The following is a 15,865-nucleotide window of genomic DNA, read 5'->3' on the forward strand; positions in this document are numbered from 1 at the left end:
ATTTTTCTGTTTATTATCTGTCACTGCATTTTGGTGTTTCAGTATCTTAAGGTTAGATCCAGTAATCCATAAGGCATGCCTCAAATTTCTCTATGGTAGATCTAAATTCAGTTGTATAATTAATGCTGTAATTATTACAATTATATCTTGTATTAGCTTAGAAAATAACTTAATGTGTTGATATTTAATTAAGCGCTTTTATTTGCCTAATCTTTATTCATGAATCTAGATTTTAAAATGGGCTTTGCTTTTCTTTACTGTTGAAAAAGCTGAATATGAACAGAGGGTATCTGCAGTGTCAGCTGGAGGAACGCAGACTTGAGTGATTCAGTGCACCACAAGGAAGAAAATGTCACACTAAAATCCTGAACTCGAGTCTCCTGTTAGTAAGAAGAAGTTTCTCTTTTGTATTTTGGGCTGGTGCAAGTGAATATCCAGTTGTTGCTGAGATATTGCGTGATATCATAAAGTAGCACTTTATTGCTTTAATTTTTTTAATAAATAAATTTTTTTATAAATGAAGTGCCTTTATTTTTTGGTGGTTTCCTCTGCTCCAGTCAGGTATACCAGTTGGTCAATGAGTTGACAGATGGTTTTGGTACAGGTGGGTCTGTTGGCACTTGGGGAGTGAGGTTTTGTGTGGTGTGTATCTTTTCCCTGTGCTTGTTTTTATTAGCACAGGAGATGTTTTGCTCAGAGTTGTCATTCAGGAGCAGCTCTTATGACCAATGATAACAAAATCCCACCTCTAGCAAGCAGGTTGGTATGTGCTCATTTTAGACACTAAACTCACAATTTTTTATGGTGAAATGTTTTGAAAACAGTCAGAAACAGCTGATGTGAAATAGATTCAAGTGCATGAAAGTGCTGCTGCAGACCCGGACTTTTTCTCTCCTGGAATCCTTGTGCTCTGGGAATCAACAAACCTGTGGAACACCGTTCGTAGCAGAGCTTCTGTACTGCACTGCCATGATGCATCACAGCTCAAAAAATATGTTTGGTATCTTATTTTTAAGAGAGTTTTGAAATACTAGGCTTTTGTGGTTTAAACATTTAGTCCCTGTTCCCTGGGCTATATGGAAAAGGGGGCACGGACTCAAACTCTGCCAGGGGAAATTTAAGTTGGAGATCAGAAAAAAATTTTTCCAGAGAGAGTAATCAGGCATTGGAATGGGCTGCCCAGAGAGGGGGTGGATTCCCCATCCCTGGAGATTTTTAAAGTGAGATTGGCCGTGGCACTGAGTGCCATGATCTGGTAAATGGAGTGGAGTTGGACCAAGGGTTGGACTTGATGATCTCGGAGGTCTTTTCCAACCCAATCGATTCTATGATTCTATGAAAAGGGGGAACTGGTGCTACTGGAATGGTGGTGAGAAGCTGAGGCTTATCTTGCACTGTTCTGTTTTGCTGTTCCTTAGAGCCACCTAATTAACTTCACTGGTCTTTGGATCAGAGTACCTCCAATTAAGAACCAACCACTTAATTGACTTGCAGAGTTAAATTTCTGAAGCAGGTTTCCCCTAAGCTTCTGCTCTGTTCCTAGATGAAGGGAATTGGAGTCAAGCCCAAGTACTTCAAATATATGCCATAGGAATAAATAAACATTGGTCACAGCAATTAAAAATGCAATAAAAATGAATTCACTTGATAATTGACTGTGACAGGCAACCTGGTGGGTGGAAATATGACCGTGATGTTTTATTTAACATATTCAAATCTTTTTTTTTTCTTTCAGGGAGAAAGACCTTAATGCAAAGTTTATAATTTCAATGGAAAAAAATAAAACAACAATCACAAACTTAAAGGTGAGTAAACACAACTTAAAAAAAGAATGTTTTAACTGAATAGCTGCCAAAATATCATTGGACAAAACAGTGGTGCCTGCTGCACTGTGGTGAACAGCCCTTAGTTTTGAAATACAGTATAGAAGTAATCCTTTGAGGAAACAGGTTACACTGTTAACTGGCTGCACTGTGGTTTTCTGAAAACCAACCTATAGGCTGTACCTCATCAGATTTTCAAAGGTTTATCATTCTGGTCATTACTTATCTGGAAGATGAAAGCCAACAATAGAAGAAAGGTGTGTGCCTGGTAGTTATTAAAACTTTGCTTTGTCTGTAGAAAAAGTCTTCTGGAATTCCTGTGAAAATGAGGCAAACCCTAAGTATCCATCACTTGCTGTAACATTTTGATGCTGCATTTTAACAATACACCCTCAGCAGGAGAAGTCACGCACAGCAAATTGGTTTTTGTCAGACAGTTTCCAGTGGCAAATACCTGAAAAGGAGTTCAGTGTGTAGGAGTTTCAGTGTGTAGGTTTTTTTCAGACTGATTTGGATCACAGTGAAAATTGCAGAATTGTAGTGCCAGCTATCATGTCTTGAGCTTGATGGTTCCCATAAGCAGCAGGTATGTAAAACCATTTTAATTATGGCTACACATTGAAGTGCTGATCACAGAGCAAAAGTCTCTCTGGCTCCTATAAATTATATATTTAGGATATCCCCTGATTATTATAAAGTCATAGACAGGACAGATTTAACTAAATGTAAGTATTATGGTAAAAATGTACTGTGGTGTTTGGAGCAGAAAGCTCAACCCCAAATAATTCCTCCTGTGCTGTTTTGTGATGTGACTATCCTTGCTGAAGGGCATATCTGCTGCTAATTTTGTCAGTGCTGTTGGAGTAATAGTCTAACCTGTCATCATAGATTCCTAAATGTGTACAGCCTCATGTTAAATTTGCATTCTGATTATTTATTATCAAATGTTTTTAATTGCTTCATCAGGATGTATCCCAGCCAGTCAGTAATAGGACAAGGGGACACGGGCTCAAGCTCTGCCAGGGGAAATTTAAGTTGGATATCAGAAGAAAATTCTTTCCAGAGAGAGTAATCAGGCATTGAAATGGCCTGCCCAGAGAGGGGGTGGATTCACCATCCTTGGAGGTTTTTAAAGTGAGATTGGCCGTGGCACTGAGTGCCATGATCTGGTAAATGGAGTGGAGTTGGACCAAGGGTTGGACTTGATGATCTCGGAGGTCTTTTCCAACCCAATCAATTCTATGATTCTATTGTACCAGCTCTTTTTTCTTTCTTTAATAGGTACCAGAGGGTGCTACTGGAGACACAGGACGAGAAAGAACGAAGACATTTACCTATGATTTCTCCTATTTCTCAGCAGACAGTAAAAGTCCCAGCTTTGTTTGTCAAGAAATGGTAGGATTTCTGAATGTTAATTATTGATCTTTTTCCTTTCCCTTTGTTTTGGCTTGAAATAATTCCATGATACTTCTTTCCATTAGAAGTGCTTCTTGTGTAATTTAGAAATTCTCTGGGTAACCGAGAGTTTGACATTTGCTTTGTTTTCCTTTTTTTCAGCTCGTCTAACAGTGTAAGTGCTGTGTTTTCTTACACAGCAGGCTGAATGCCTTCTTTCAATTTCTCTTGTCTGGTTTGCCTTGTAAGGTCAAGTTAGAAAATATCTCTGAGCACTGAATTTAGTTTTGAAAAGCTTTTTAGAAAAAAAGTCACTTTGGAGAAACAAGCATATATCTTTAATTCACTTAGAAAGAAACATTCTTCTTGTCTGGTTGAAGTGGTTTTTGTTTTGGTTTGGTTTTTTTGTCCAAAAGTCCTGGTACACATTAAAGAAGATCCTTTTTTCTCCTCCCTTGAGTATTCAGCTTGGGAAAGGACAAAACTGTCTTTCTTCCTGCACACTTAGAACAGAAAATCAAACTCAAAGGTATAGGAATTATTCAGATGAACAGATAGATCCTCCCTGACCTCTCATTTCATGTGAACATTGAACCTTTCTGCTATTTGATATTCCCTAATAAATTTATGAAATGAAATTCAAGTGATTCATTGCTGTGTTCTCTTTTGGTTTTGATGCTGTAAGCTTCAAGGGAGAGTATTTCTTTCCCCTTAAAATAATGCAAGGGTTTGCTGAATATCCTGTAAACCAGCTGGGTACCTGCCTTTTTGGTATGTACCTCATCCAGTCTGTAAGCCCTGAAATCAGGGATATTGTAATGGCAAATCCTAAAAAGCCTCACAATTAAAACTACTATTAAGAAAAAAATAAGTTGAAGCCATTTTAATTATTTATGAGAATGACAAGCTTTGCTATTGTATACATCATGACTATAATTGACAGGGAATATATACATGAAATTTCTCTTTTAACCATCAGTGTAAGTAGTAGGTTATTTATTTCACTGAGTTATTAGTTAAATACATTCAAACATTTGATCACATATATTCTTAAACTTTCTAGATTGTTATTTCCTGATGATGTTCTTTTAAGTATCAGATTTTTTTTTGCTATATTTTCTGGAACACCAAGTAGTGTACATTTATTTGACCACTGATGTAGAAATACCCTGATTACTTCAGCACTGTGGCAAATTGAAGTAATAGTGTATTTGAAGGCAATTAGAACCTGAGTTTCTAGTGGATGTTTTTAAGCAGACATTTCAGGCCAAATGGCTTTGCTAGAATTTCAGCAAATGCTTTAAGTTGAGCATGCAGAGTGGTGTTTATTTATTTATTCTAATTAAACCAGCTTTGATTGTGTATTTTTTTGCCCTGATTCTACCCAAAGCTTGAGATTTTATTTGTGGTTCTACAGATATGCAACAAATATTTGCCTTAAGTTTGCTCATAGAAATTGATGAGGCTCTCAGTTTAATATTACTTACTTTAATGAAAATGCATGTAATTCTCAGTGATAGTTGATCAGCATATTCTCAGCTGCTTCTGACATAGAGGAGCACATCTCCATCAAACAGTATTAATCATGTATCAGTGCACATTTGGAAAAGTCTGCAAAATGTACTCTAAATGTAGTGACAGGAAATCTTCTTAAGCAGCAGTTGTGGCTTGTGGTTATTTAATTCTTGAATACTTTAGGCAGGTGTTTCTTTACCTGCCTTTAGATACTTCTGGAAAGTTATGTCAGACAAGGCCTCATTAGAGGAACCACAGGAAGGGTCATTGTTTTGTTTGGCTCTTGCTATTATAAAGCAGGTTATTTCCAGAATCTGTGAGACAATGAAGGTAATGCTTGTTAAAACAGCAAAGGAAAACTGAATACATACAAATAGATCCAAGTTGTATCTTCTGCTGGTGTCCAATTTTCACATGTAAGTGATAAAATAGGTTTCCCTTTCCAAAGTTTTTCCTTTTGGTGCCATTTTGCTTTTGTTTCAGAGGGGGTCAGGTTGAGGCAAGACCAGTATAACTTGCCCCTGTCAGGATTCTATAGAAAAATAAATTAAAATGCCCATATAGGGACGGCTGCAGCAGCCTTGAACAGTGATTTTTTTAAAGCTGATTTGTAGTGATAAGGTGGTAACAATAAATCCTAAACATGGCTTAGATGCCCGTGTTCAATATTCTGCTGTTAGTGTTCCACAACCCTGGGCCACCTCCTTCATCCTTACTGGCAAGAATGTGAACTTCTCTTGCTCAGCCACATAAATATTGTTGTTCAAGTATTGTTTTAATTACAATGTGTGCAGCACATTGAAAGCAAAAGGAGTTTTTAAACCATGGGAGTGCAGTTCCTAAACAAATGCTGCACAAACTATTGTTTTGCTGTTATTAATTTCATATTTAATTGGAAAACTTTGTAGTTACTCTTATCAAGTTGCTGCAGATTTTCCAGTTTACTGCACCAATGGCATAGAAAGGCATCTTTCATTCACATTCATCTTGCCATGGAATAAAATTGATCTTGATTGTTGGTAATGTGGTTGCTTGGTGCCCTTTGTTCATGATTGTTGTATTTTTCCATTTGAAAGGCAGAAAAATAAGTGGAAATCTGTCTAATACTACATACCCCATTAATATGCCTTGTAGATGCAAAATAGGCCTTAGCATTCAAAAATTATAACTGGGGTGGCAATTTACCATCAAACTTCTTAGTTTGTATTCCTGACAGAGAAACAAACAGAATTTTGATGTTCACTTTTGGGACAAACCAGTGTCCCATCCTAACAGTGTCTTTTCTTGTAACCTGTGTGTTAAGCCTTTCTGTTCAGACAATACTGACTGTAACTATCCTGTGTGCTGCCTCACTTTGTAAGGTATACACGAACTTTCAAAAGGGAAAATTCAGTCAAAACAGTAGTGCATAAAGACTTGGTCCAGATGGTGAAGCCACAACTTGGATGTAGTGATAAAGAAGGGAAAGAGTAAAAGAGCTTTGGCTGATCTTTATGCTCTTTCTCTTTGAGAAGTTTAACTGGTTACAGTTTTGTAACTCCTTTGCTCAAGGGAAGGTCAAGCGAAGAATTCCAAAGGCATGTTTGCAGCTGAGGATTAGTGCTTAAGGAAATTACCCAGCACTCCTTCCAGGGAGAAGCAGCCTGATTATACTCTGTGTGTGCCATTCACTATTAATAATGGCTAATTTAAACCACACATAGTGCAGATGAGTAGCCAAACTATGTGAAGCATCTATGAAATTTTTGAAAATCAGGTCTAGATGGGGAGACACAGCTTTGTAGTTTAATTGAGGGAAATGCTGCACCAGGTGTTATTCCTTCTCAGTGGATCAGGGAGGGGTGTGTATTGAGAGGAGAGGTAATGATAATGAAAGGTCAGGAATCTTTAAGGGATATTGGAGCCAGTATTGCAGGGAAAGGTGGTGAAGGCATCTGGTGAGAGCTGAATTTATTAGGTGAGAACAGAGTCCCATATTATGGGGTGTGGAGGAGGGATCGTTACTAGTTTGTACATGTTGAGGGGTAAAAAGGTGATGAAAGAGGGTCACTTACCACATAGAAAACAAGTTTCCATGTTTGCAGCCTAAAAAATATTGGTGTGTAAAAGCCAGTTAGGGAGGAAATACAGAGAAAATGATGGGTTGTGTTCTTACACTCGATGAGAGCAGAAACCCAAACCAGCCAAGCAAAGCTCTTCAAACAGAGAAACCAAGAAACTGACAGGATCAATGAAATGTTCCCATTTAAAAAGGGACTGGATAAGTGCAGAACATGGAGAGTTGGCAGAGATACAGTATATGAGTAGGTATTAATAATAAGGGAAAGTGAATGAAGTAGCTGAGATTGCTGGAAGAAATGGCAGCTATAGAAAAAGCATTTTTTGTTCTTTGACATGTCATGTAGATCTCTGTCAGAAAAAGTAAAAAATAAACCACTGCAGTGCTGTAAATCACATCTGGTAGTAAGATTTACTCTTTTATTTGAAGTATTAATTTCCTCTCCCATAGTAAATATCACTGGATTTTGCCATTGTATTATGGTATTGTTTAATATTTGTCATGCTGGACTGATGAAGTTTTTTTCCCCAAGCTTTTGTTGACTTAAAAAACTCTCTTTGTTTTTAGGTTTTCAAAAATCTTGGTACAGAGGTGCTTAAATCTGCTTTTGAAGGTTACAATGCCTGTGTTTTTGCATATGGACAGACTGGATCTGGGAAGTCCTACACCATGATGGGAAATGCGGTATGTTGTATTTTCTGAGAATCTTGGAATACCAAATTGGAAGGGCCTTCAAGGATCATCTGATCCAACCTTTCTTGGCAAAACCAGTCACGACAAGATGTCCCAGCACCCTGCCCAGGCAAATCTTACAAGTCTCCATTGTTGGGGCAAATTCCAGGTAGACAATGTCCACCCCTCACCCCACAACAACTGAGCATGTGTTTATTTTTATTCTGTAGCAATGAATTAAAATTATGCTGTTGCAGGAGCATGTTTTAATGGAATTATTACTGTATGCTGCTGACCACCCCTGTATCAGACCTTCCAATAGTAGTGAGAGGCTTTAGAAGTTCTTTCTTTTGTAGGAAGGTATTGACAGTTGGAAGAAGTCTCTTTAAGTAATGCTCTGTTATTTGGACAAAACCCATTAATTTTTATTCAGTGACAAACCCAAAAAATGTCAAATGTTACTGCTGATTTTCTGTGCCCAATTCAAGACAAAAAAAAGATGATCCTGATCTTTGAGAACACGAAGAATCAGTTCTTTCTGAAGAGACATGCTTTTTAGACATCTTTTGAAGAGACAGAAGACTAAAATAAGTCCTTGACCTCTGTTTAGTGAAGGCTTTCAGGTGAGAAGCAGAAACTGGGGATGAGAGTAGTTCAACACACCCTTATGAGATGATACAGTAAATTTAATTTTAAAGATGAAGCCCTGCTGAACATTGCAGTGAAGACTCTGGAAAAGGAACGTGTGATAGGAAGAGTATTTGGTAGTTTGTGAGTAAAGGACAGGAGTAGTTTCTTGCAATTGCCTCCCTGACTGTCCAAGGAGAGAGAACCCACTAACCTGTTGGGAGTGGAGCAGTTCAAAAAGACTGACTGATAAAGCCTGTTTGCCAGGCAGCCTCTGCAGGTTTCATTCTTTAATCCTTGGGAAAAGAAATATATTATGTCTTCTCCCAGGAGAAATGAAAAGGGGAATATTGCCACTTGTCCTTCCTTAGATAGATCATTCTTCTGAAATGTAGTGAGATTGGGCATTTTGCACCTCCTCTAGCTTGGGAGAGTAAATTAGCTGTAAATCTTTTTCTTTCAGTTGTCACAAAATAAGTAGCTTTATATTTAACTTCAATATCGTAAGCAGAATAGACTTTTGTAACCAGAAAAGATCTTATGACCTAGATGTGGATTTCTATTTCAGAAATTCATAAAAGTGACATTTTTATGAGACTACCTCACTATATGTAATGACTGTAATCATCAAGACATTTTGCAAATGAATAGGTGCTGAAGTTTGTTTGACACTATTCAATAATAAAGGTCTAATCTTCTTGCCATGATACATAAATACTTTAATCTGGCTTTGTACAGAGCGCATATAAAATATACTCAGCTGGCAAGTTAAATGCTTGAAAATTGATGGCCCTGTCAGAGAGACTACAGTGCTATAAGAAAACTTGAATTGGAAATAAATATTCTTTTTTCCCTACTTCTCTTTAAAACGTCTGGGTTCTATTCTCATTTTGCTTTCAATATCTGCTGTTCTTGGCACTGCAAGGCTTCTCCTGCAATTCTGTGTGCAGCAATCACTTCCAGAAATACGTGGGCCAGTTAGAATAAGGCTTGAGCAGAGGTACTGAAATGAGCAGAGATCTATCAGGTATAATCTCTCAGGAAAGTCAGACTTGGGTATGCAGGGAAGGGAAGACTGTGAGGGAATAAAAGTCTTGCAAGGCATGAAAGGCTGCTGCAGAAAGGAAGGGAATAATATATTCCCTATGGTCAAGGTAGATGGGTGAAAACCAGTACATTTAAATTGCAATAAGAGTTTTCTGGTTAGGTACCACAGAAGGAAAACAGACTTCTAATGAGAAAATTCAGCTCTGGAGTGAATTACGTATTTTATTTCTCCCAGTTTCCATGTCTGGAAACTGTAGTCCTGAAAGAAAAAAAGTGAAAGATGTAGCTGATCCTGCCCTGGAGATGTAGCAGGTGAAAATGGAGAAAATGTTCAAATATAGTTTCTAATAAAGAATGTACATTTTATAAGATGTACGTTTTACTGATGTAATATTCTGGGAACTGTGTGTTCTTCTTTTTTCATCACTACATTGCCATGGTTGAAGTTACTCAATTAGAGCTAGTACTTGGTATTTTAAGCCTCTCTTTGCAGTTGCTAAACTATGTCAGACACTAATGATTTGGCTAAAACTTTGTGATAGATCTTGCATGTATTTTTCCTTAAGCTTTAATTAAATCCATTCAGGTGTTTCCAAGCATGAGATGAAAGAAAAGTCTTTTTCTTCTTCATGTGTTTAAAAAAGATTAAAATAAAATGAATGTGGGAATTTCCAGCACTGACCCCTGAAACTTTACCTGGAGTAGAGATTGATAATTGATACATATTGGGAAAGGCTGCTCCTCTGTTGCCAGAGGCAACTGTCTCAAAAGAGAAGCCTGAATGATTTGCAAGTTTGTCCCTTTATGTAGGAGTTGATTTTTTTTTTAACCCAAGGTACTGTCATCTGAACAGCCAGGTGTGATAGGAGGAGAGAATAGATTATTATTTCAAAGAATGAAGGCTGGTTTGAGAAGGACAGAGGGGCTCTGATTAAAGGAGGAAGGAGCTGGAAAAGGGCAAAATGGAGGGGTAGAGTATGATTAAAAAAGAGAAGTCACTGAATGATGAATTGGGAATTATATCTGGGCAAAGGAAAGAGGAAGAGGAGCTCAAAGGTAGCACCTGGAAGAAGATTGCCGGAACAGAGAATGAGGAAAGAGGGACTAGTGTGGGAGCAGACTGGAGTGAGCTTTGACAAAAGGGGTTGGATTTTGTGTGGGGGTCCAAGTAGAAGAGAAATCTTTGCCCGTGGAACACACTCACCCTGCCAGTGTCTGGTGCTGGGGAGTTGACTGCCTTCACATTGTCCTGTTGCCAGTTATCTGTGGAATCCCACCAGGCAAACTCCTGAGTGCCTGAAGTGCCTGGACTGTGTTCATGTTGAATGTTTGCTCTGGTTTGTGCTAATTTGCCTCTTGCTTAATTACAAGGCCCCTGACTCTAAGCACAAGAGAATTTCTTGCCTCAGTGGTGAATAGAATTAGAATTAGTCTATCACACCAAATCTCTTATACATTTTTAGACTTCAGGCAAATCATAGCTGACAGACTGTTTTGTAAGCTGCTTCTGAGCCTGGAGCTCAGCCCAAAGCTCAGCTGGATGAATATGTCCTCTCCTCTTATTCCTGGGAGCCATGGCTCTGAAGGAGTGTTAGCTGCTGTCTTCCTGAAGTGAATGGGGAGGAGATGTGCTCAGCAGGTAGTTGGTCATCTCCCTCATGAGACTTGGTGGGAATGGGGCAGCTGGGAGTGTTGGCCCCTTGGCAAATGAGAGCAGAGCTGTGTGGCTGCGTTCTGCTCCTCTCTGCTGCTGGGGAGAAGCCTTGTGGCTCAGTTTGTCTGGAAAGGGCTCTCCCTCGGGCAACAAGAAGAGGAGAGCTCCATGCTGAGTCTCTCAGGGGTAGCTGCTGCCTCGAAGTCTGACTTGTGTGTGACATGAGTGGGGGAGCAGCAGCCTCACTGGGAGGAGGCTCAATTCTCAAGTGCCAGCTTAAGCAAGGAGAGGACATCCTGCTGCTGTTGGCTGCTGTGTTGCTGAAATGGCAAGGACCCTGTAATGGATAGTGCAGCCCTGCTAGTAAACCACAGTCTGTAGGGATCTGTGATAAGGAATAGGATTTTTCAGATTGCTTTATTAAACTATCCAAGTACTTCATGCATAAAATAACCCTCTTTAAATGCACAGTCGAACATTCAGAAGTTAAATATCAAATTTAATTTGGCAGCATTGTGGGATACAGCAAATGTAGGTTTAATTTTGTTGTTATGTGCTAATTTATCCAGAGGATCTGCTGCATCTTTCAAGACAGGAAGGACTGTGAGCTGGGAATGAATGGTTTGAATGAGAATGGCTCATGTATGTGGCTCTTTTCCCATTTCTCTGCAGTTGTTGCCAAGTCCACAGGGAAATGACAGAGAAGCAGTTAGATAAGATACTAGTGAGATAAGGCAGCTTGTGAGTTCCTGTGAGGAGCCAGTTTCTGCCTTAAGCTGGTTTTGGATTCATCAAACTGAATGAGAGGGACAAAACATATCCCAATAGCTAAGACATGGAGCTGGTGTACACATTCCACACACACAAGTGTTGCAGTGGCAAGCTGACTGCAGTTAAAGAAAAGACAAGAGTATTTGCTGAAAAGTTTTGATTTTTCCCCTTTTTCTGGATGCTGAAACTCTCAACTAGTGACCTTGGGTTTTATTTTTCCAAAATATATTATGCATGCACATACAACCTTGGAAATAAGAATCGTTGTTGTTGCAGGGTGACGCGGGTTTGATACCTCGAATTTGTGAAGGTTTATTCAGCAAAATAAGTGAAAAAACAAAGCGGAATGAGGCTTCCTTTCGAACTGAAGTCAGGTAGGTCTTGACATGTTAACAGTTCACAGATTATCAAACTTGTTCTAGTTACAACCATCCTGTTTCACTTTATCTCTGAGAAAAGTGTGTGGTTTTCAAAACAACTTTTTACGCTTGGCCTCAGTCCTATAATTGATTTTTGTTGGCAGTTGTAGCCCAAATGTGCAGCAGTTGTAACTTCAACCCAAGAGCTGTGCATTTTGCTTCATTTAATTGATGGTGAAAATGCCTTTGCTACTGGACAGCCTGTTCCTTATTTTTACCCTTTATTTCAGGTTGACATTAGAAGATCTTGATCTTGCTGATGTCTCCTTCCTTTCCACTTGCTTCTTGTTTTTTTGGCTTTTTTCCATGTGGTGCAATACATTGTAGTAATTTCTATCTTAAGCCGACTTTGGATCTATTTTCTCCATCCAACATCCTGCCTTCAAACACAGTGTTCACATGAGTTTCCTTTTTTAAAGGCTCTTGAATCCATCAGTGGCTTTTTATTCTTTTTCTTTCAGTTATCTGGAAATTTATAATGAGCGTGTGAGAGATCTTCTCAGAAGGAAGTCATCAAAAACAAATAACTTACGAATACGAGAGCATCCAAAAGAAGGGCCGTATGTTGAGGGTAAAAACACTTTCAGTGTTCTACACTGGATATTTTATTGCCTTTATATATTCTAAAGTGTAATGTCTAATTGCACAGGGCATTTTATCTTTTAAAATATATGGGATGATGGATGCAGTGCTTTGCTTTAGTAAAAAGCATTAAAGGAAAAGCCTCTCATTTTGCATCTCTACTTGCTTTCCCAATTCTTAAATTATTATACAGATTTTTTATCTGTAAATTTATAACATGTTTTTAAATAATGTTGAGATACAATTGGGTTTTGTAGTTTGTTGACTATAATTTATAAATCTTAAATGTTTAGAAGAAAAGAACCCAGTAGGATCTAATTGCCTTAATCAATTCTCTACCAAGTCTGTTGTGGGATTATGCTCATGATATTGCACTAAATAATTTAGTAAGATTGTATATTTTTTCTTATTTACTGTAAATGTGTGACTTGTCCATTGTTCACAAGGACTCATTCCTTCCCTTAAGTGACAAGCAACTATGACAATAAACACTAATTGCAGCAATACTTTGCAGCAGTGAGGGTAATTTGAATCTTTTTGTAAAGAGCATCAAGGCATGTATAAGCATAATGTAACACTCTGTTTTTCCTTAGACTTGTCAAAACATTTAGTGCAAAATTACAGGGATGTGGAAGAACTTATGGATGCAGGAAATATAAACAGGACAACGGCTGCAACTGGAATGAATGATGTCAGTAGCAGGTCTCATGCCATTTTCACAATCAACTTCACTCAGGTAACAAAACACAATTAAACTCCCTGGAGAGATTTGACACTTTTCCTCAGAGCACAGTGATCTTTTTGTTCATATGTAGTAAACTCCTTTTCTAATGGTGCTTGCTCTTCATTGTTGTTTTTGGGTGTGCTTTTTAGAGAGCCCATGGATAACCTGCTGGATGCAGAGAAGGCACCATAGAGATGGTTCTTTCCCCTGTCAGAACTTTGCATGTCTCCCCCCAAAAACACACACACATTCCATGCACCCACTGTTCACTAATGATGAGTTGCTTATTGCAAAGCTTTCAGAAGAGGATGAGAGTCAAGCAGCAAAAGGTTTTGTTCTGTTGTTACACTGTGAAAGTAAAAAGAGATTTGAAACAGGACAATCTGAGTTGGTTTATATGAAATAAAACCAAAAACTGGGAGGAAGCCTCAGTTAAAATCATAAAATTGCAACTGTCACTTGAACTTGGAGGTTGGGAAGAAATTGAGTGTAAATGTCTCTGCATGCTATAACTTGTTGAAAGCTAAATATGAATATAAATGTTGCAAGCTTAATAAAATGCATGCAGCACATACTCATGTAAATTCCAACTCCCAGTGTCTCTGCTTGTCCGTAAGTGGCCAGAAAGTTGCAAATACTACAGTTTAAGGAAATAATTTGGGAGTTATGCAGCGATTCATTACCAAGTGTCTTTCTGTGGTGCCTCTAATACACCTGTCTTCTGAAGCTCTGCTGTTCTAAACAAGTTCAATTCAGTCATGTCATGAAAAGGGCCACTAAATTGGATTCAGTAAAGTTGCACGATTTCATAGCTTAACATATTTTTCTTTGTTGTTTTGTTTTCTGTAGGCTAAATTTGATTCTGAAATGCCTTGTGAAACTGTTAGCAAGATTCATTTGGTAGATCTTGCTGGAAGTGAGAGAGCAGATGCCACTGGTGCCACAGGGGTTAGATTAAAGGAAGGAGGGAACATTAACAAATCTCTAGTTACTCTGGGAAACGTAATTTCTGCCTTAGGTGAGTCTCCAGTTTTTGTGCTTGTCTGTCTTGAGGTTTTTTTTAGTCATTAAATACTTTTCTGTTTATTTACTTACATAAATACTGGCCTAGCACATACTGAGTTTGAAAATGAATGAAAATACATAATTGCTTTTTTTTTCTACCTCCACCTCACAGCTGATTTATCTCAGGATGCAACAAATCCTCTTTCAAAGAAGAAACAAGTATTTGTGCCTTACAGGGACTCCGTGTTGACTTGGCTGTTAAAAGATAGCCTAGGAGGAAACTCTAAAACTATAATGATTGCCAGTAAGTGTTTTTAAATTAGTTTTTTTGCATTCTGAACAGTTTGTGCTTAATAGAAGTGGCTGTAAATATTTAGATTCCAGATGTTTTGTTAAGGCAGAACATTGTTTACACATATTAATGATTTCTTTCTTTCTGAGCTTTCTAGTAACACTCTGTCATTACTTACACTCCTTAGAGTGTAAGTAAAGCTTTGTGCATCCAGCCAGTACTAATTTGTGGATCAGTTTGCTGTTCCAAACTTGTGTTGTTTTTTGTTGCATTAGTAGCAGAAACAGCCTGTTCTCTTTTGACATTCTGTGGGTAAGACTGTCATTTTTATTTACCCTACTGAATGCACACGGTGTTTTAACTTTTTGTCTAAATTTAGTTATTTATGATCAGTTGTCTTGCAAACTTCTCTTTCGGTTTCCCTTTACCCTGTAGGGATCATTTGGTTTAAAACCCTATCTATGGTGTGTGTATTGGAGGTTTGTCAACAAATTGGAATGGAAATTCCATTCCCAAAAAACCAAGTTAAGCCAGGAGGCTCTTTAGGGGCAGGAAAGGATTTTGGGTGTTGGAGATCATGGAATCTATAGAATGGTTTGTGTTGGAAGTGACATTAAAGATCATCTAGTTTCACCTCTCCTGCCATGGGCAGGGACACCTTTCACTAGACCAGGGTGCTCAAAGCCCCAGCCAGCCAGGCCTTGAACACTTCCAGGGATGGAGCAACCACAGCTTCTCTGGGAAACCTCTTTTGGTTTAAAACTGTTTCTTGTCCTGACACTGTCTGCTTGTGTAAGAAGTCACTTTCTGTAAGCCTCTGTTAAGTACTGCAATGAAAGGTTGCAGTGAAGTCTCCCTGGAGCCTTCTCTTCTGTGGTCTGAACAGCCCCAGTTCTCTCAGGCTGTCTCTATAGCAGAGGTGCTCCAGCCCTGTGATCAACTCTGTGGCCCTTGTCTGCACCCAGTCCAACAGGTCCATGTCCTTCTTGTGCTGAGGGCCCCAGAGCTGGGTGCAGCATGGCAGGAAGGGTCTCACAGGAGCAGAGTAGAGGGAGAGAACCATCTCACTCAGCCTGCTGCCCACGCTGCTTTTGATGGAGCCCAGGAAACTTCTGGCTTTCTGATTTGCAAGCACAGAATGCTAGCTCATGTCCAGCTTTTCATCCACCAAAAAGAAATCCCGCAGTCCTTCTCCACAGGGCTGTTCCCAGTGAGTTCTTCTCCCAGTCTGTACTCATGTCTGGGATTACCCCAGCCCAGGTGCAGCACCTTGCACTTGG

The 15,865-nt window shown here is 38.8% G+C and overlaps 1 protein-coding gene across 4 annotated transcripts in view; it reads left to right on the forward strand.

Annotated features, from left to right (window-relative positions):
• Nucleotides 1-15,865, forward strand: part of KIF16B (kinesin family member 16B) — a 133,340-nt gene that overhangs the window by 14,248 nt on the left and 103,227 nt on the right. For all 4 annotated transcript variants that reach the window (XM_071582101.1, XM_071582102.1, XM_071582103.1 and 1 more), the window contains exons 2-9: nt 1,736-1,805; nt 3,105-3,218; nt 7,360-7,476; nt 11,840-11,937; nt 12,444-12,553; nt 13,158-13,300; nt 14,138-14,306; nt 14,466-14,597. In XM_071582101.1, coding sequence (XP_071438202.1) covers nt 1,736-1,805; nt 3,105-3,218; nt 7,360-7,476; nt 11,840-11,937; nt 12,444-12,553; nt 13,158-13,300; nt 14,138-14,306; nt 14,466-14,597 — 953 coding nt within the window. The remainder of the gene's footprint in view (nt 1-1,735; nt 1,806-3,104; nt 3,219-7,359; nt 7,477-11,839; nt 11,938-12,443; nt 12,554-13,157; nt 13,301-14,137; nt 14,307-14,465; nt 14,598-15,865) is intronic.

The sequence above is a fragment of the Pithys albifrons genome, chromosome 2 (assembly GCF_047495875.1).
Source record: "Pithys albifrons albifrons isolate INPA30051 chromosome 2, PitAlb_v1, whole genome shotgun sequence".
Classification (NCBI taxonomy): Eukaryota; Metazoa; Chordata; class Aves; order Passeriformes; family Thamnophilidae; genus Pithys; species Pithys albifrons.